Source organism: Oncorhynchus nerka, linkage group LG1, assembly GCF_034236695.1.
Source record: "Oncorhynchus nerka isolate Pitt River linkage group LG1, Oner_Uvic_2.0, whole genome shotgun sequence".
Lineage (NCBI taxonomy): Eukaryota > Metazoa > Chordata > Actinopteri > Salmoniformes > Salmonidae > Oncorhynchus > Oncorhynchus nerka.
Window position 1 is genome coordinate 14,348,447 of NC_088396.1, and position 16,840 is coordinate 14,365,286.

Sequence of the window (16,840 nt, forward strand, 5' to 3'; positions counted from 1 at the left end):
GGTTGCTGGTCAAAAGGTTTGAAGCACACTGAGCTAGCAAACAGATCGCTGGTTTTCTGTACAGCTATAGGATCAGGTGCAGCGCAAACATCAAATTGTAGGGAGAGAGAATTGCCCTAAATAAATATGCAGCTCCAAAAATGGTTTGGTGATCAAGAATATGAATTGTTTACTCTGCAAGCTCACCAGCAATGGAGCATCAAGCTAAAATTACTAGCATAGGTCTACTGGTCATTTGGTATGTAAAAATTGCTCAAAATGTATAATTTACTTATGAATCTTGCATTTGGAATTTGTTAAAAATAATGATTACATCATCAAAATGAGTTGTAGACAAAATAATGAAAAGGGCTATCTGGTAGTCTCAATAAATAGACAAAGATTTGTAGTTGAACAAGTCATTGTCTGTGTAATAATACAGTAAAAAAACAAAACAAAAAAAAAACAAGTTGTCCCCAATGTGAGGTGCAAAGTAGAAGTAAAAACTGGAATGGGTATTGTGCAAAGGAGCAAAATAAATAAATAAATTAAATACAGTTGGGAAAGAGGTAGTTGTTTGGGCTATTTTGTGTTATTTGACTTAAAAAAAAGCAGGGTCTTGTAGATGACTTGCCAGTGACTAAACTTGCTCTTAGAATGCACAACTTGGACTTGCCTCAAGACTCGACCGGTTCTACTTGGGACTTGACTTGCTCTTAGAATGCACAACTTGGACTTGCCTCAAGACTCGACCGGTTCTACTTGGGACTGGACTTGAGACTTGGACCTTCTGTCTTGAGAATAGCTTGTGACTTGAATAATAGTGATTTGGTCCCACCTCTGGGGGCTACGCAAGTAACCTTAAGTTACAGGAATGCAGTTCAGGCCATAATGCGCAGGAGCAGGGTCTACTGTTAGAGGAGGATGCACCCATGACCAGTCTAAACCAGATCTGTCAAATGTCGCTCTAGATGGTAGGATAGATATAGGTCTGTCTGCTAAATGACTTAAATGTAATGTAATGTCCAACAAGTGCATTGTCACTCCCTAAACTTGCTCTTAGATCCAACTTGGACTTGCAAACCTACCAACATCCTCATGGACTCTGGTAAATGCTTTGTGTGTGTGTGTGTATTACTATCCTCCTGGGTAATGGAAATCCCCAAAAGTCTCCACAGGGATAGTAAAACAAGGGGGAAAAAATCACATGGAGACATTTCCCAGGTTTCCATGAGGACAAAGGCCAGGGTTACAATTAAGGTTAGAATTTGGGTTGGGGTGAGGGGTTAAGGTTAGTCTAAATAGGATTTTGAATGGAAATCAATTATTTTAGGTCACCACAAGGATAGTAAAACATGTATGCGACCCAAGTCATAGACTGTTCTCTCTGCTACCGCACGGCAAGCAGTACCAGAGTGCCAAGTCTAGGTCCAAAAGGCGCCTTAACAGCTTCTACCCCCAAGCCATAAGATTGTTGAACAGTTAATCAAATGGCCACCGGACTATTTACATTGACACCCTCCCCCTTTGTTTTTACACTGCTGCTACTCGCTGTTTCTTATCTTTACCCCTACCTACATGTAGATATTACCTCGACTAACCTTTACCCCTGCACATTGACTCGGTACCGGTACACCCTGTATTGGGGCCGCAGGTAGCCTAGTGTTTAGAGCGTTGGGCCGGTAAATAAGAATTTGATCTTAACAGACTTGCCTAGTTATAAAAATATATATATATACATATGGCCTTGTTATTTTATTGTGCTACTTTATATATATTTTTTTAACTTAAGTTTATTTAGTCAATATCTTCTTATCTCTATTTTCTTAAAACTACATTGATGGTTAAAGGATTGTAAGTAAGAATTTCACAGTAAGGTTTACACCTGTTGTATTCGGGCACATGTACAATTTGAGAGTAATGCTGAGTAATGCTGCACTCTACTGGTGTGAATATGCACTGAAATAGTGGTTAGGAGGTTAGCCGTCTCCCTCTGACAACTTCTGGTGCTCTCAGTCAGTCATAGTTACGAAAAGAAACGACCGAAACGAGGAGGGACTAGCAGACCTTGCTGTAGTTCCAAACCAGATTCTGCAGTTCGTACGGTATATTGAAGGACCAGTTCTGTACTGAAGAGCTCAGCGTTTCATATTCCTTCTATATTTTGTGATTGACATTGCTCCACAAGTTGAACAGTCATCCGTTTTACCATTGTCAAAACAAATGTGTATTTCTAGTTTGTAAAGGAAGGAAATCATTCAAACCTTCAGCGGTGCATTTCAGAGAGCAGAAATGAGATACCATTGACAGTATATTTTAGATGGTGAAATCACAACCATTGACAGTATATTTTAGAGAATGAAATCACAACCATTGACAGTATATTTTAGAATGTGAAATCACAACCATTGACAGGATATTTTAGAGGGTGAAATCACAACCATTGACAGTGTATTTGAGGGGGTAAAATCACAACCATTGAGAGTGGTTTTGACTAGGTAAAAACACAACCATTGACAGTGCGTATGACATGGTCAAATCACAATCATTGACACTGTTGACTAATCACTGCTATTATGATGTGCCTTCTTCTGAAAGAAACTATATGCACATTCAAACTGGTTATTTATTCAAACACAAAAATACAAATACAAATCTACCGTGGGTGAGTCTAAACCTCTATCACACACACACACACACACACACACGAGACCTCTGGCAGATCTGCATAGGAGTGGTGTTATCAAAGTGGATGTATGGGTACAGTCTCTCAGTAAACATGCTCAAAAGTGTTGATTTGTGTATGAGGATTCTGTGTTATGCACTATAGCCTGTTACCATATATGTGATTGAATATTATCTGCTGTTGGCTTGTGTGGATATATGTATGTGTTATGCAACATAGCTGACTTGAAACATTGTTAACAGTTTCAGGGCCATGGGCCTTTCTCATGATGGAAAAATACAGAATAGCATGAAGACAGGAACTGTGCAATGAGTTGGGGGGGACACATTCAGAACGTAGTGTTGCGAGAACAAACAGTCTTTTGTTAGATAACAGGAGCCAGGTGCGAGATAACGGTATCGAGCATGAGCGCATAGATATTCTTCACAGCAACAGTTACATCTATCAACTGAAGCGCTTAGGGGGCTGGGACCAGCCTCTGCGCCAACAATCAACGATAGGCTGGGTGAGTCTAAACCACGCCCAGTCTCTACTCTGACAGGCCGGCTCAGAAGCAGGAACTACTTCTGTCATCAGGGTATATTATAATATCTTTGTCAGGAACAAGTCAGTTCTCTGTTTGCCCTGCGAGGTGGGACAGAGAGCCCGTATATACGAAAATTGCATTTACCACTTATTGCTTAGCTAATAAAAATACATAGTATACAATCGGTGACTCAGTGTCATATTTATCCTGATACCAGATTCGAATTGACGCAACTCTAACATGTGTCATGTCTTCAGAGTCCCAGAAGGACACCTCGCCTTGTCAAGCTGCAGTCTGATTCTCTGGGTTCTCCTCTGCAGAGTGAGAATGTTACCACTTCCATCTGAATACTCACCACTTCATAGCAGTATAGTCCAGACTCCATTGTTTGGTAATAAACTCAGCTCATTATTTCTTTCTATGGACTCAGTAACCACACCTATAGAGCAGAGAGGATGGTCTCCCACATCCACCTCTCAGTTTATTTTCCTGAGCTGATCCTCTCAGAGCCCAGTACCTGGTAATATTTTGGATTCCTCTCTGGGTTGTCAGGGACCTTCATTCATGTGCCAATATATAAATATTTTTTTACACTGACATTGGTCCGATGATCAGACAGGGAGACAGTGGTTTGCGGTGTTGGGGTCCAGAATCACAGGAGCTGAAAAAATAGTAATATCTCCGATGTACACTTTGTTGGACAATCTCTCAGTGAACTCAATGGATGAATGAACACTTTCTTGGTCCACTAGTAACGTTCTTTGTACATCATATGTATATGCGCTTATAAATCAGTTATGTATTGGAGGGTAAACGCAGGTGAACACAGTTTTTGCCATTTGCATTTCTTGCCTCCTGTCATCTTGATCATTGCTCAGCATTTACCCACCTATTTATTGATCATTGCTCAGCATTTACCCACGATGTACGCTGTGTGTAGCGGTTATGACATGCTTTGGTTTGAAACCTTTTTTTTGCCTGGTCACATACAGCTGATGTGTTTTTCATTGAAGTCCACAAACGAAGGGAAAGGGTGAAAGGAGAAGAGTGCATAGAGGCTAGAATGAATACAGCGTGGCTGTTATGAAAGTGAACTGTGTTTATGCGTGATCAGTAGTGTATCATTCCACCGATCCTGTTGAAAAATGTTTCTTAAACGGAAGCAAATGAAACGGGGATAAAAAAAATAGCTGAATTTGTCCAATAGAAACTCTTGTTTGCAACTGTTGGATTAATTATTACACCCTAGATAAGATTTGAGTATCATGTAGTAGCCTAAACCTATCGATGTTACATTGAACTGGGTGAATGGAATATGAATGACAGTCATCCAACATGCTGTACTAGAAATGTGTCCTCCCTCATCATAAACGGCACTGATCGCCACTGGTATACAACTTTGCATTTTTCTGACAAAGTATTTTGGAAAACGAGTTGGTTGGAAATTGCACATCACTGTTGATGAAAAAGCTAACTTTGAAATGAATCACCACATTTTTAGTTGACTGGTTTTAATGATACTGTTTTGTATTTGTTTTTATTCTAACATTGAATGTGGTGTTTGTTTCTTTATTTCTTTATGTCAGATGAACAGGTAATGTTGCCAAATTAGCATTCTGTGTTTGTAGTGCTGATGACACGTTGACATTGAACACCATTATTATAAGCAAGGTGAACTGTCTACCAAGAAGAAACGCGGTTTGCTTTTCTATTGTGTCCCTTGTGCTTACCGTAGTAATGTTGCCAGGGCAACAGGGATTGGGAACGAGGAAGACGCGTAATCTTTGGCTGGCCATCTTGTCTGGAGAAGATTAGTAATAATGATTTAAATAAATTAGCTACCTGTTGTTGTTCTAATATCATGGCGTCTATGTTGGATGTTCTCTGGGAGGATAGAGATGTTAGATTCGATATAACCGCACAGTAAGTTATTTAATTGCTCACCGGCAATGCTAAGTTAGCATGAAGATATGCAGCAGCAGAGTGCAAAGCAAAGGGGGACCTAGCCGTAGCCGTTTGATAGCTGGTTAGATTTCTGCTTTTCAAAGCTGTTGTATTTACATACACTAGCGTTTATTCCTATTGTATTGGCCTGCAAAAAAATTGTCCACTGGAAGCCTGAAGTTAAATGAAATGTACATTTACTGTGCCGGTGGGCAGGACAGTTAGTTATGATGACGGCGGGATTTGAGACAAAATATTTCAAGGAAATTCTTATCATATAGGAAGAGGCGAAGCAAGAGTTTTTACTCGGCCCAAAATCTGTCCATGAAAAATAAGCCCACGAAGTGAGGAATTTGTGTATGGGAGGTCATTGAGAGACTGTCGAACTTGGTCAACAAAAAATGTAATTGCTAATTTGCTACATGAGGCTTATTTGATCATTTATACTTTCATAATGGTTACGTTGTTAGGAATGGACTGATATAAGTGGGTGCATGTGCCATTTCGGCAAATTACCACTAAATGATTTTATATTGGAGTTGTGCCTGTTGTCATATGTTAGAAGATAGAGGACTCCTCGTGGATATAACCCGTTTTAGCATGGACATTGCTATTGAGGGCTTCCACCATTTTAAAATAATGAACTGGGTAGGGATTCCTGAGTTGGAAGCAATCAGCCAATGAGGAAGAAGAAAATGGAGATACAAAGATGAGTCCTCTTATCAATATTTATGGCCTGTTGTTCACACGTGTATCTGCTCTCATTGACTTCAATGGTCCCACCTGATCTCGTCTCTTCCTGCCTGGCTTCCATCATTGAGGACATGCATTTCCATTGTTAGAGCAGTGATGCTAATATATTAATATAATAGAGGATCTTTAGTATTATTAAACATACTCCCCAAATTTGTTGTAGACCCACTCCCTCTCTGCTTACCTCATGTCAAAATAAAAGTCCCCCACAAATGATTCCTTTTTTTGTGCACATGGGGCGGCAGGTAGCCTAGTGGTTGCTAGATCGAATCCCTGAGCCGACAAGGTAAAAATGTGTTGTTCTGCCCCTGAGCAAGGCAGTTAACCCACTGTTCCTAGGCTGTCATTGTAAATAACAATTTGTTCTTAACTGAGTCAAATAAAAATTGCAGAAATAACTTTTATTTTGACGAGGGAAGCAGAGAGGAAGTGGATCTATAACGTTTGGGAAGTCTGTTTAAAAATACATTCCTTTAGATATTTTGTCTCTAATTACCCTCGTCATAATTACCAACCGTCCTGCCCACTGGCACAATAAGTTGAAATTGAATGTTATTTAACTTCTAGCTTCCCGCTGACTGTTTTTGTGCAGCCAAATACAATGGGAGCAACGCTAGTATATGTAAATACACTCACGTTACTAAAAGCAGCTACTGGCTAGAATTAATCTGGTTTACATTAGCTGGCTTACATAGGAAAACACTGACTAGCTACAACTGTTTTTATTTACAGGCAAATGAAAACGCGACCTGGCGAGGTCTTGATAGACTGCCTTGATTCTATTGAAGACACCAAAGGAAACAATGGGGATCGAGGTAAATTAAATGTAGCATGTCTATCCCACTACTGACACCAATGTAGCAATTGAGGGGGAGAGGTAAACAGCCAGATAATGTGGGACTTGAACCAGCAACCATGTGGTTATGGGCGTTTGCACTAATTATACAATGCTTACTCCTTACTTGCAGGGAGGCTCCTGGTAACAAATCTGAGGATCATCTGGCATTCTTTGGCTCTGCCAAGAGTCAATTTGTGTGAGTACACCTAGACCTAGCCAGCTATGTACATGTATTTATCTTTCCTTGACATGGCTAGAGGAGCAACCACCCTGCAAAGGGAAAACATTAATTATTCTCATCTCAATTCATTTAGCCTGCTTTTGGATTATGTTAGTACTACAGTGGGCCACAAAGATTCTGTGCCTTTTGAGAAGTATAACTTGGTAATCTCAAGAAGTTTTAAATACAATTACTTTAGGAAGTGCCAAATAAAGTAACAGGTTTGACCATAGGGGATTTCTTCTTAAATGAGACATAAATCCCCTTCTGACAGGGGGAATGGAAGCTTGTTGGGTGCAACAGGGGTGGCAATTTAATGCAACCTTAACAAAACATGTTTTATTGTTAAAACATTTCTAGCCTGTCTATCTATGGGTAACAGGGTTGACATGCTATGCCCGACCCACTCATGTTCCACCAGAAAATAGACAAAAAGAGTAGAACCAGCTAACCTTCTTTTACAATATGATTTGACTATTACAGTTGAAGTCGGAAGTTTACATTTAAAAACATAAAAATTATTTCACCTTTATTTAACCAGGTAGGCTAGTTGAGAACAAGTTCTCATTTGCAACTGCGACCTAGATAAAGCAAAACAGTGCGACATAAACAACAATGCAGAGTTACACATAGTATAAACAAGCGTACAGTCAATAACACAATAGAATATATATATAGAATATATCTGTGTATATATATGTGTATATATATATATACATATTTTTATTTCTTTACCTTTATTTTACTAGGCAAGTCAGTTAAGAACAAATTCTTATTTTCAATGACGGCCTAGGAACAGTGGGTTAACTGCCTGTTCAGGGGCAGAACGACAGATTTGTACCTTGTCAGCTCGGGGATTCGAACTTGCATCCTTTCGGTTACTAGTCCAACGCTCTAACCACTAGGCTACCCTATATATATATATATATATATGTATATATGTGTATATGTATGTATATATGTTTTAAAGTCTATATATATATGTATATATGTGTATATGTATGTATATATGTATATATGTTTTAAAGTCTATATACAGTGTGTGCAAATGGAGGAGGTAGGCAATAAATAGGCCATAGTAGCGAAGTAATTACAATTTAGCAAATTAACACGGGGGTGATAGATGTGCAGATGATGATGTGCAAGTAGAAATACTGGTGTGCAAAAGAGCAGAAAAGTAAATAAAAACAATATGGGGATGAGGTAGGTAGATTAGAGGGGTATTTACAGATGGGCTATCTACAGCTGCAGCGATTGGTTAGCTGCTCAGATAGCTGATGTTTAAAGTTAGTGAGGGAAATATAAGTCTCCAGCTTCAGCGATTTTTTTCAATTCGTTCCAGTCATTGGCAGCAGAGAACTGGAAGGAAAGGCGACCAAAGGAGGTGTTGGCTTTGGGGATGACCAGTGAGATATACTTGCTGGAGCGCATGCTACGGGTGGGAGTTGTTATCGTGATCAGTGAGATGAGATAAGGCGGAGCTTTACCTAGCAAAGACTTATAGATGACCTGGAGCCAGTGGGTCTGGTGACTAATACGTAGCAAGTGCCAGCCAGCTAGAGCATACAGGTCGCAGTGGTGGGTGGTATATGGGGCTTTGGTGACAAAACAGATGACATTGTGATAGACTGCATCCAGTTTGCTGAGTAGAGTGTTGGAGGCTATTTTGTAAATGACATCGCCGAAGTCGAGGATCGGTAGGATAGTCCATTTTACTCGGGTATGTTTGGCAGCGTGGGTGAAGTAGGCTTTGTTACGAAATAGAAAGCTGATTCTAGATTTAATTTTGGATTGGAGATGTTTAATGTGAGTCTGGAAGGAGAGTTTACTGTCTAGCCAGACGCCTAGGTATTTGAACCGTCCAGAGTAGTGATGCTAGTTGGGCGGGCGGGTGCGGGCAGTGAACGGTTGAAAAGTATGCATTTAGTTTTGCTAGCGTTTAAGAGCAGTTGGAGGCCATGGAAGGAGTGTTGTATGGCATTGAAGCTTGTTTGGAGGTTTGTTAACACAGTGTCCAAAGAAGGGCCAGATGTATACAGAATGGTGTCGTCTGCGTAGAGGTGTATCAGGGAATTACTCGCAGCAAGAGCGACATCGTTGATATATACAGAGAAAAGAGTCGGCCCGAGAATTTAACCCTGTGGTACCCCCATAGAGACTGCCAGAGGTCCGGACAACAGGCCCTCCGATTTGACACACTGAACTCTGTCTGAGAAGTAGTTGGTGAACCAGGCGAAGCAGTCATTTGAGAAACCATGGCTGTTGAGTCTGCCGATAAGAATACGGTGATTGACAGAGTCGAAAGCCTTGACCAGGTCGATGAAGATGGCTGCACAGTACAAGTACTTTTATCGATGGCGGTTATGATATCATTTAGTACCTTGAGCGTTGCTGAGGTGCATCTGTGACCAGCTCGGAAACCGGATTGCACAGCGGAGAAGGTACGGTGGAATTTGAAATGGTCAGTGATCTGTTTGTTAACTTGGCTTTCGAAGACTTTAGAAAGGCAGGGCAGGATGGATATACAGTGCCTTGCGAAAGTATTCGGCCCCCTTGAACTTTGCGACCTTTTGCCACATTTCAGGCTTCAAACATAAAGATATAAAACTGTATTTTTTGTGAAGAATCAACAACAAGTGGGACACAATCATGAAGTGGAACGACATTTATTGGATATTTCAAACTTTTTTAACAAATCAAAAACTGAAAAATTGGGCGTGCAAAATTATTCAGCCCCTTTACTTTCAGTGCAGCAAACTCTCTCAGAAGTTCAGTGAGGATTTCTGAATGATCCAATTTTGACCTAAATAACTAATGATGATAAATACAATCCACCTGTGTGTAATCAAGTCTCCGTATAAATGCACCTGCACTGTGATAGTCTCAGAGGTCCGTTAAAAGCGCAGAGAGCATCATGAAGAACAAGGAACACACCAGGCAGGTCCGAGATACTGTTGTGAAGAAGTTTAAAGCCGGATTTGGATACAAAAAGATTTCCCAAGCTTTAAACATCCCAAGGAGCACTGTGCAAGCGATAATATTGAAATGGAAGGAGTATCAGACCACTGCAAATCTACCATGACCTGGCCGTCCCTCTAAACTTTCAGCTCATACAAGGAGAAGACTGATCAGAGATGCAGCCAAGAGGCCGATGATCACTATGGATGAACTGCAGAGATCTACAGCTGAGGTGGGACACTCTGTCCATAGGACAACAATCAGTCGTATATTGCACAAATCTGGCCTTTATGGAAGAGTGGCAAGAAGAAAGCCATTTCTTAAAGATATCCATAAAAAGTGTTGTTTAAAGTTTGCCACAAGCCACCTGGGAGACACACCAAACATGTGGAAGAAGGTGCTCTGGTCAGATGAAACCAAAATTGAACTTTTTGGCAACAATGCAAAACGTTATGTTTGGCGTAAAAGCAACACAGCTCATCACCCTGAACACACCATCCCCACTGTCAAACATGGTGGTGGCAGCATCATGGTTTGGGCCTGCTTTTCTTCAGCAGGGACAGGGAAGATGGTTAAAATTGATGGAAAGATGGATGGAGCCAAATACAGGACCATTCTGGAAGAAAACCTGATGGAGTCTGCAAAAGACCTGAGACTGGGACGGAGATTTGTCTTCCAACAAGACAATGATCCAAAACATAATGCAAAATCTACAATGGAATGGTTCAAAAATAAACATATCCAGGTGTTAGAATGGCCAAGTCAAAGTCCAGACCTGAATCCAATCGAGAATCTGTGGAAAGAACTGAAAACTGCTGTTCACAAATGCTCTCCATCCAACCTCACTGAGCTCGAGCTGTTTTGCAAGGAGGAATGGGGAAAAAATTCAGTCTCTCGATGTGCAAAACTGATAGAGACATACCCCAAGCGACTTACAGCTGTAATCGCAGCAAAAGGTGGCGCTACAAAGTATTAACTTAAGGGGGCTGAATAATTTTGCACGCCCAGTTTTTCAGTTTTTGATTTGTTAAAAAAGTTTGAAATATCCAATAAATGTCGTTCCACTTCATGATTGTGTCCCACTTGTTGTTGATTCTTCACAAAAAAAAATACAGTTTTATATCTTTATGTTTGAAGCCTGAAATGTGGCAAAAGGTCGCAAAGTTCAAGGGAGGCGAATACTTTCGCAAGGCACTGTAGGTCTATAACAGTTTGGGTCTACAGTGTCACCCCCTTTGAAGAGGGGGATGACCGTGGCAGCTTTCCAATCTTTGGGGATCTCAGACGATACGAAAGAGAGGTTGAACAGACTGATAATAGGAGTTGCAACAATGGCGGCGGATCATTTTAGAAAGAGAGGGTCTAGATTGTCTAACTCATCTGATTTGTACTGGTCCAGGTTTTGCAGCTCTTTCAGAACATCTGCTATCTTGATTTTGGTGAAGGAGAAGCTGGGGAGGCTCGGGCTGCGGTGGGTGCAGAGCTGTTGTTGGCCGGGGTTGGGGTAGCCAGGAGGAAAGCATGGCCAGCCGTAGAGAAATGCTTATTGAAATTCTCGATTATCGTGGATTTATCGGTGTTGACAGTGTTACTTAGCCTCAGTGCAGTGGGCAGCTGGGAGGAGGTGCTCTTGTTCTCCATGGACTTTACGATGTCCCAAATTTTTTTGGAGTTAGAGCTACAGGATGCAAATTTCTGTTTGATAAAGCTAACCTTTGGCTTTCCTGACTGACATACACTTAGGTTGGAGTCATTAAAACTCGCTTTTCAACTACTCTACAAATTTCTTGTTAACAAACTATAGTTTTGGCAAGTCGGTTAGGACATCTACTTTGTGCATGACACAAGTAATTTTTCCAACAATTGTTTACACAGATTATTTCACTTATAATTCACTGTATCACAATTCCAGTGGGTCAGAAGTTTACATACACTAAATTGACTGTGCCTTTAAACACTTTGGAAAATTACAGAAAATGATGTCATGGCTTTAGAAGCTTCTGAAAGGCTAATTGACAGAATTTGAGTCAATTGGAGGTGTGCCTGTGGATGTAGTTCAAGGCCTACCTTCAAACTCAGTGCCTCTTTGCTTGACATCATGGGAAAATCAAAAGAAATCAGCCAAGACCTTAGGAAAAAAATGTAGACCTTCACAAGTCTCATTCATCCGTGGGAGCAATTTCCAAACGCCTGAAGGTACCACGTTCATCTGTACAAACAATACTACGCAAGTATAAACACCATGGGACCACGCAGCCGTCATACTGCTCAGGAAGGAGATGTGTTCTGTCTCCTAGAGATGAACGTACTTTGGTGCGAAAAGTGCAAATCAATCCCAGAACAACAGCAAAGGGCCTTGTGAAGATGCTGGAGGAAACAGGTACAAATGTATCTATATCCACAGTAAAACGAGTCCTATATTGACATAAACTAAAAGTCCGCTCAGCAAGGAAGAAGACACTGCTCCAAAACCACCATTAAAATAAAGCCAGACTACGGTTTACAACTGCACTTGGGTTTGCGGTTTTTGGAGAAATGTCCTCGGGTCTGATGAAACAAAAATAGAACTGTTTGGTCATAATGACCATCATTATGTTTGGAGGAAAAAGGGAGATGCTTGCAAGCCGAAGAACACCATCCCAACCATGAAGCACAGGGGTGGCAGCATCATGTTGTGGGAGTGCTTTGCTGCAGGAGGGACTGGTGCACTTCACAAAATAGATGGCATCATGACGAAGGAAAATATTTGGATATATTGAAGCAAAATCTCAAGACATCAGTCAGGAAGTTAAAGCTTGGTCGCAAATAGGTCTTCCAAATGGACAATGACCCCAAGCATACTTCCAAAGTTGTGGAAAAATGGCTTAAGGACAGCAATGTCAAGGTATTAGAGTGGCCATCACAAAGGCCTGACCTTAATCCTATAGAAAATTTGTGGTCGGAACTGAAAAAGTGTGTGCGAGCAAGGAGGCCTTTACAACCCTGGCTCGGTTACACCAGCTCTGTCAGGACGAATGGGACAAAATTCACCCAATTTATTGTGGGAAGTTTGTGGAAGGCTACCCAAAACGTTTGACCCAAGTTTAACAATTTAAAGGCAATTCGACCAAATACTAATTGAGTGTATGTAAACTTCTGACCCACTGGGAATGTGATGAAAGAAATAATAGCTGAAATAAATCATTATCTCTACTATTATTCTAACATTTCACATTCTTAAAATAAAGTGGTGATCCTAACTGACATAAGACAGGGAATGTTTACTACGATTAAATTTCAGGAATTGTGAAAAACTGAGTTTAAATGTATTTGGCTAAGGTGTATGTAATCTTCCAACTTCAACTGTATATGTCCAATGTTTCTTTAGGAAAAAATATTTTTTAAGGAATAGTTTCACCATATTAAAACGAGAGTTCATGTCACGTAGCAGGGTTGACCTTAATTAAAATGAGAGACCGATGTAAATTAATCACTTTAAATCAATAATAATCTTCAGAAATGACTATGTCAAGGCAACAAAAATAACTAGGGCATTTTTATTTTTATTTTTTAATTTTTTATTTCACCTTTATTTAACCAGGTAGGCTAGTTGAGAACAGGTTCTCATTTGCAACTGCGACCTGGCCAAGATAAAGCATAGCAGTGTGAACAGACAACACAGAGTTACACATGGAGTAAACAATTAACAAGTCAATAACACAGTAGAGAAAAAGGGGGAGTCTATATACAATGTGTGCAAAAGGCATGAGGAGGTAGGCGAATAATTACAATATTGCAGATTAACACTGGAGTGATAAATGATCAGATGATCATGTACAGGTAGAGATATTGGTGTGCAAAAGAGCAGAAAAGTAAATAAATAAAAACTGTGGGGATGAGGTAGGTGAAAATGGGTGGGCTATTTACCAATAGATTATGTACAGCTGCAGCGATCGGTTAGCTGCTCAGATAGCTGATGTTTGAAGTTTGTGAGGGAGATAAAAGTCTCCAACTTCAGCGATTTTTGCAATTCGTTCCAGTCACAGGCAGCAGAGTACTGGAACGAAAGGCGGCCGAATGAGGTGTTGGCTTTAGGGATGATCAATGAGATACACCTGCTGGAGCGCGTGCTACGGATGGGTGTTGCCATCGTGACCAGTGAGCTGAGATAAGGCGGAGCTTTGCCTAGCGTGGCCTTGTGGACAGTGATGGTGAAAACTTTGAGAGATGTTGAGGTTAAGTGGGTTAAAATCTTCATAGAAGTCGCAGAGGGATGTCAAAATGCTGAATTTTGGCACTTTAGCAAGTCTCACTTATTGAAATCTCCATATGGTCTATATTAAAGGGCACTTCATTTAATATAACAGGCTTCTAAAATTCTATATTGGTGCACAATTTCAACTTAAAATATCAAAACATAAGGCACTATTTTTGTGGAACAACCCAGCTAGTATGGTTTCTCTAAAAAAAAAAATGAGTGACATTCATCTTCTTTGTTTCATAGCTGTTGGATACAATTCCATTATTAACATCACAACAAGGACAGCTAACTCTGTACGTATACTGTATTGGACTATCTATCAATTTACTTTATGGGTAGATTTGCCTAGATGTCACCATTTATACTAAGACTGTTCTTTTTCAGAAATTGAGAGGCCAGACTGAAGCACTGTATATCTTGACAAAGTCTAACAATACAAGATTCGAGTTCATTTTCACCAATGTGGTTCCAGGGAGTCCGAGACTATTTACATCTGTCATTGCTGTTCACAGGTATTTATACATAGAAAACAAGAAATTACCCTTGTGGAAGTTGTTACACTTTTCCAGATTATGTTATGAGATAGGATTCAGTCAAGCCACTGCTGAGTTGAATTGAATGTCTCGTCAACTAATTGTCCATATCCCTCTGCTCCAGGGCTTATGAGACCTCTAAAATGTACCGTGACCTGAAGCTGAGAGGAGCTCTTATTCAAAATAAACAATTGAGGCTTTTGCCTCGAGAGGAAGTGTATGACAAAATCAACGGGGTGTGGAATTTATCCAGTGACCAGGTACACATCAACTAGCTAATCCTTCAGGAAGTATTTCAAATAAAAACGTGTTTCATGCTCTTTCAATAAAATGTTCTGTTCTGAATTGTATATTTGTAGGGTAATCTAGGGACCTTTTTCATCACCAATGTTCGGATCGTGTGGCATGCCAATATGAACGAGAGCTTCAACGTCAGCATTCCCTATCTTCAAATTGTAAGTGGCGTAAAACAAAAAGAAGTAATAAAACAAATCTGTTGTCATGTTCAGCCTAACAAATTGACAACGCCTTTTAGGGTATTGAAAGTGATCATCTATTTTCCTTATTGTCACCTCTCTTCCCCGTAGCGTTCCATCAGAATAAGAGACTCAAAGTTTGGCCTAGCTTTGGTGATAGAAAGCTCTCAACAGGTAATTGTGATCATTATTGTCACTTTCTTTCCCAAAGAGTTCCATCAGAGTAAGAGACTCAAAGTTTGGTCTGGCTTTGGTGATAGAAAGCTTTCATCAGGTAATTGTGATCATTTGAGATGTATCCGATCTAGTATTTGACTTATTGTGTACCATAGAATTACATATAGAACTAGTCATTTAATAGGATATGTAGAATATCTGTGCTGTAGTATCAGCTTTAAAACATGACATAGAATACAGAGCGAAGAACTTGTCTCTTGCATGCCATTGACATACTCCTGAGTACATACGTCGTCTTTGTTTGTAGACTGGAGGATATGTGCTTGGATTTAAGATCGACCCAATGGATAAGCTTCAAGATGCAGTTAAAGAGATCAACTCGCTGCACAAAGTCTACTCTGCCAACCCCATCTTTGGAGTGGACTATGAGATGGAGGAAAAGGTACTCCTATATTATACAAGTGACCCACACATTGATGAAAATATCACAATTAATGCAGTTTGATGTGTAATGGCTTTGCCATGTTTCAACAAGATGTATTCTCTCTCCCAACAATGATTCCAGCCTCAGCCACTGGAGGAGCTGACAGTGGACCAGCCCCCCGATGATGTGGAAATTGAGCCCGATGAGCAGACTGATGCTTTCACTGTGAGTGTGCTTATCCAAACTGTCAACTCCCTTTGGGAGTCTGATTTGTTTTCACAATCTGAAAATAGCAGGTTGTTAAAATCATGTTACACAACATACTGCAAACATGACTTTGGTGTTGCCTAGTGCTATCATGTTTATACAGACTGAGGTGTACTTTGTAAAATGGCTTAAACACTTAACCTCCTATTTAATGCCATTGTGATAACTGATTTCTATTTGTTTGCTTTCAAGGCTTACTTTGCTGATGGCAATAAGCAACAAGACCGGGAACCTATGTTTTCTGAGGAGCTGGGAATTGCAGTTGAAAAATTGAAGGAGGGGTTCACACTTCAAGGACTCTGGGAAGTCATGGGCTGAAGCATGAACACTGATAGGCGAGTTAGATTAACCTAGTTCCTGAAATCCTCCCTTTCAAATGGCACAATTGACACTACTGTTTTTTAGAACCATTTGTAAATGTACAATGTATTTTGTCCATTGAAAGGTCTTGATGTATATAATAAAGATGTAGACCTGGTCCGTGTATGAGTGACGTGAATTTTAAGAATGATTTCTTAATAAAAATAATTATATATAACAGTGTAGTTTTGGTGTTAATGTTTATATGTACAATTTAAGTAGATGTTAATCATTGAATTTTGAATTGTATTTTTTAGATTGAAGAAATAAAGTATTTCAGTATATTATACATTTGGTCTGACCTTTCTTAGTTGTGACAATGTCTTATTAAATGTGTTTTTGAAATTAGTAATTTTGTTCTGTGTACAATGATCTACAGGATATTTACAAGTGTGCCAGAGGAGCTTTAGTATTTTACAAATGGTTCACGAGGACAGACTGTCCCTGTTGTAGCTGCAG

General features: G+C 40.0%; 1 protein-coding gene across 3 annotated transcripts; it reads left to right on the forward strand.

The window, feature by feature from the left end:
* The first annotated feature begins 4,935 nt into the window (after positions 1-4,935).
* LOC115146415 (Bardet-Biedl syndrome 5 protein homolog) lies at positions 4,936-16,670 on the forward strand. 3 transcript variants are annotated; one of them, XM_029688585.2, is made up of 11 exons: positions 4,936-5,114; positions 6,621-6,703; positions 6,857-6,922; positions 14,388-14,437; positions 14,529-14,656; positions 14,802-14,937; positions 15,037-15,132; positions 15,365-15,427; positions 15,638-15,772; positions 15,896-15,979; positions 16,214-16,670. In XM_029688585.2, exons 1-11 carry the CDS (start codon positions 5,053-5,055, stop codon positions 16,337-16,339), a joined length of 1,029 nt encoding a protein of 342 aa, XP_029544445.1. In that variant the 5' UTR covers positions 4,936-5,052; the 3' UTR covers positions 16,340-16,670. The 3 variants fall into 3 exon arrangements, with proteins under 3 accessions (XP_029544445.1, XP_029544364.1, XP_029544498.1); XM_029688504.2 differs by lacking the exon at positions 15,365-15,427 and adding an exon at positions 15,265-15,327 and having other exon boundaries at positions 4,937-5,114; XM_029688638.2 differs by lacking the exon at positions 15,365-15,427 and adding an exon at positions 15,265-15,327 and having other exon boundaries at positions 4,984-5,005.
* Positions 16,671-16,840: the final 170 nt, after the last annotated feature.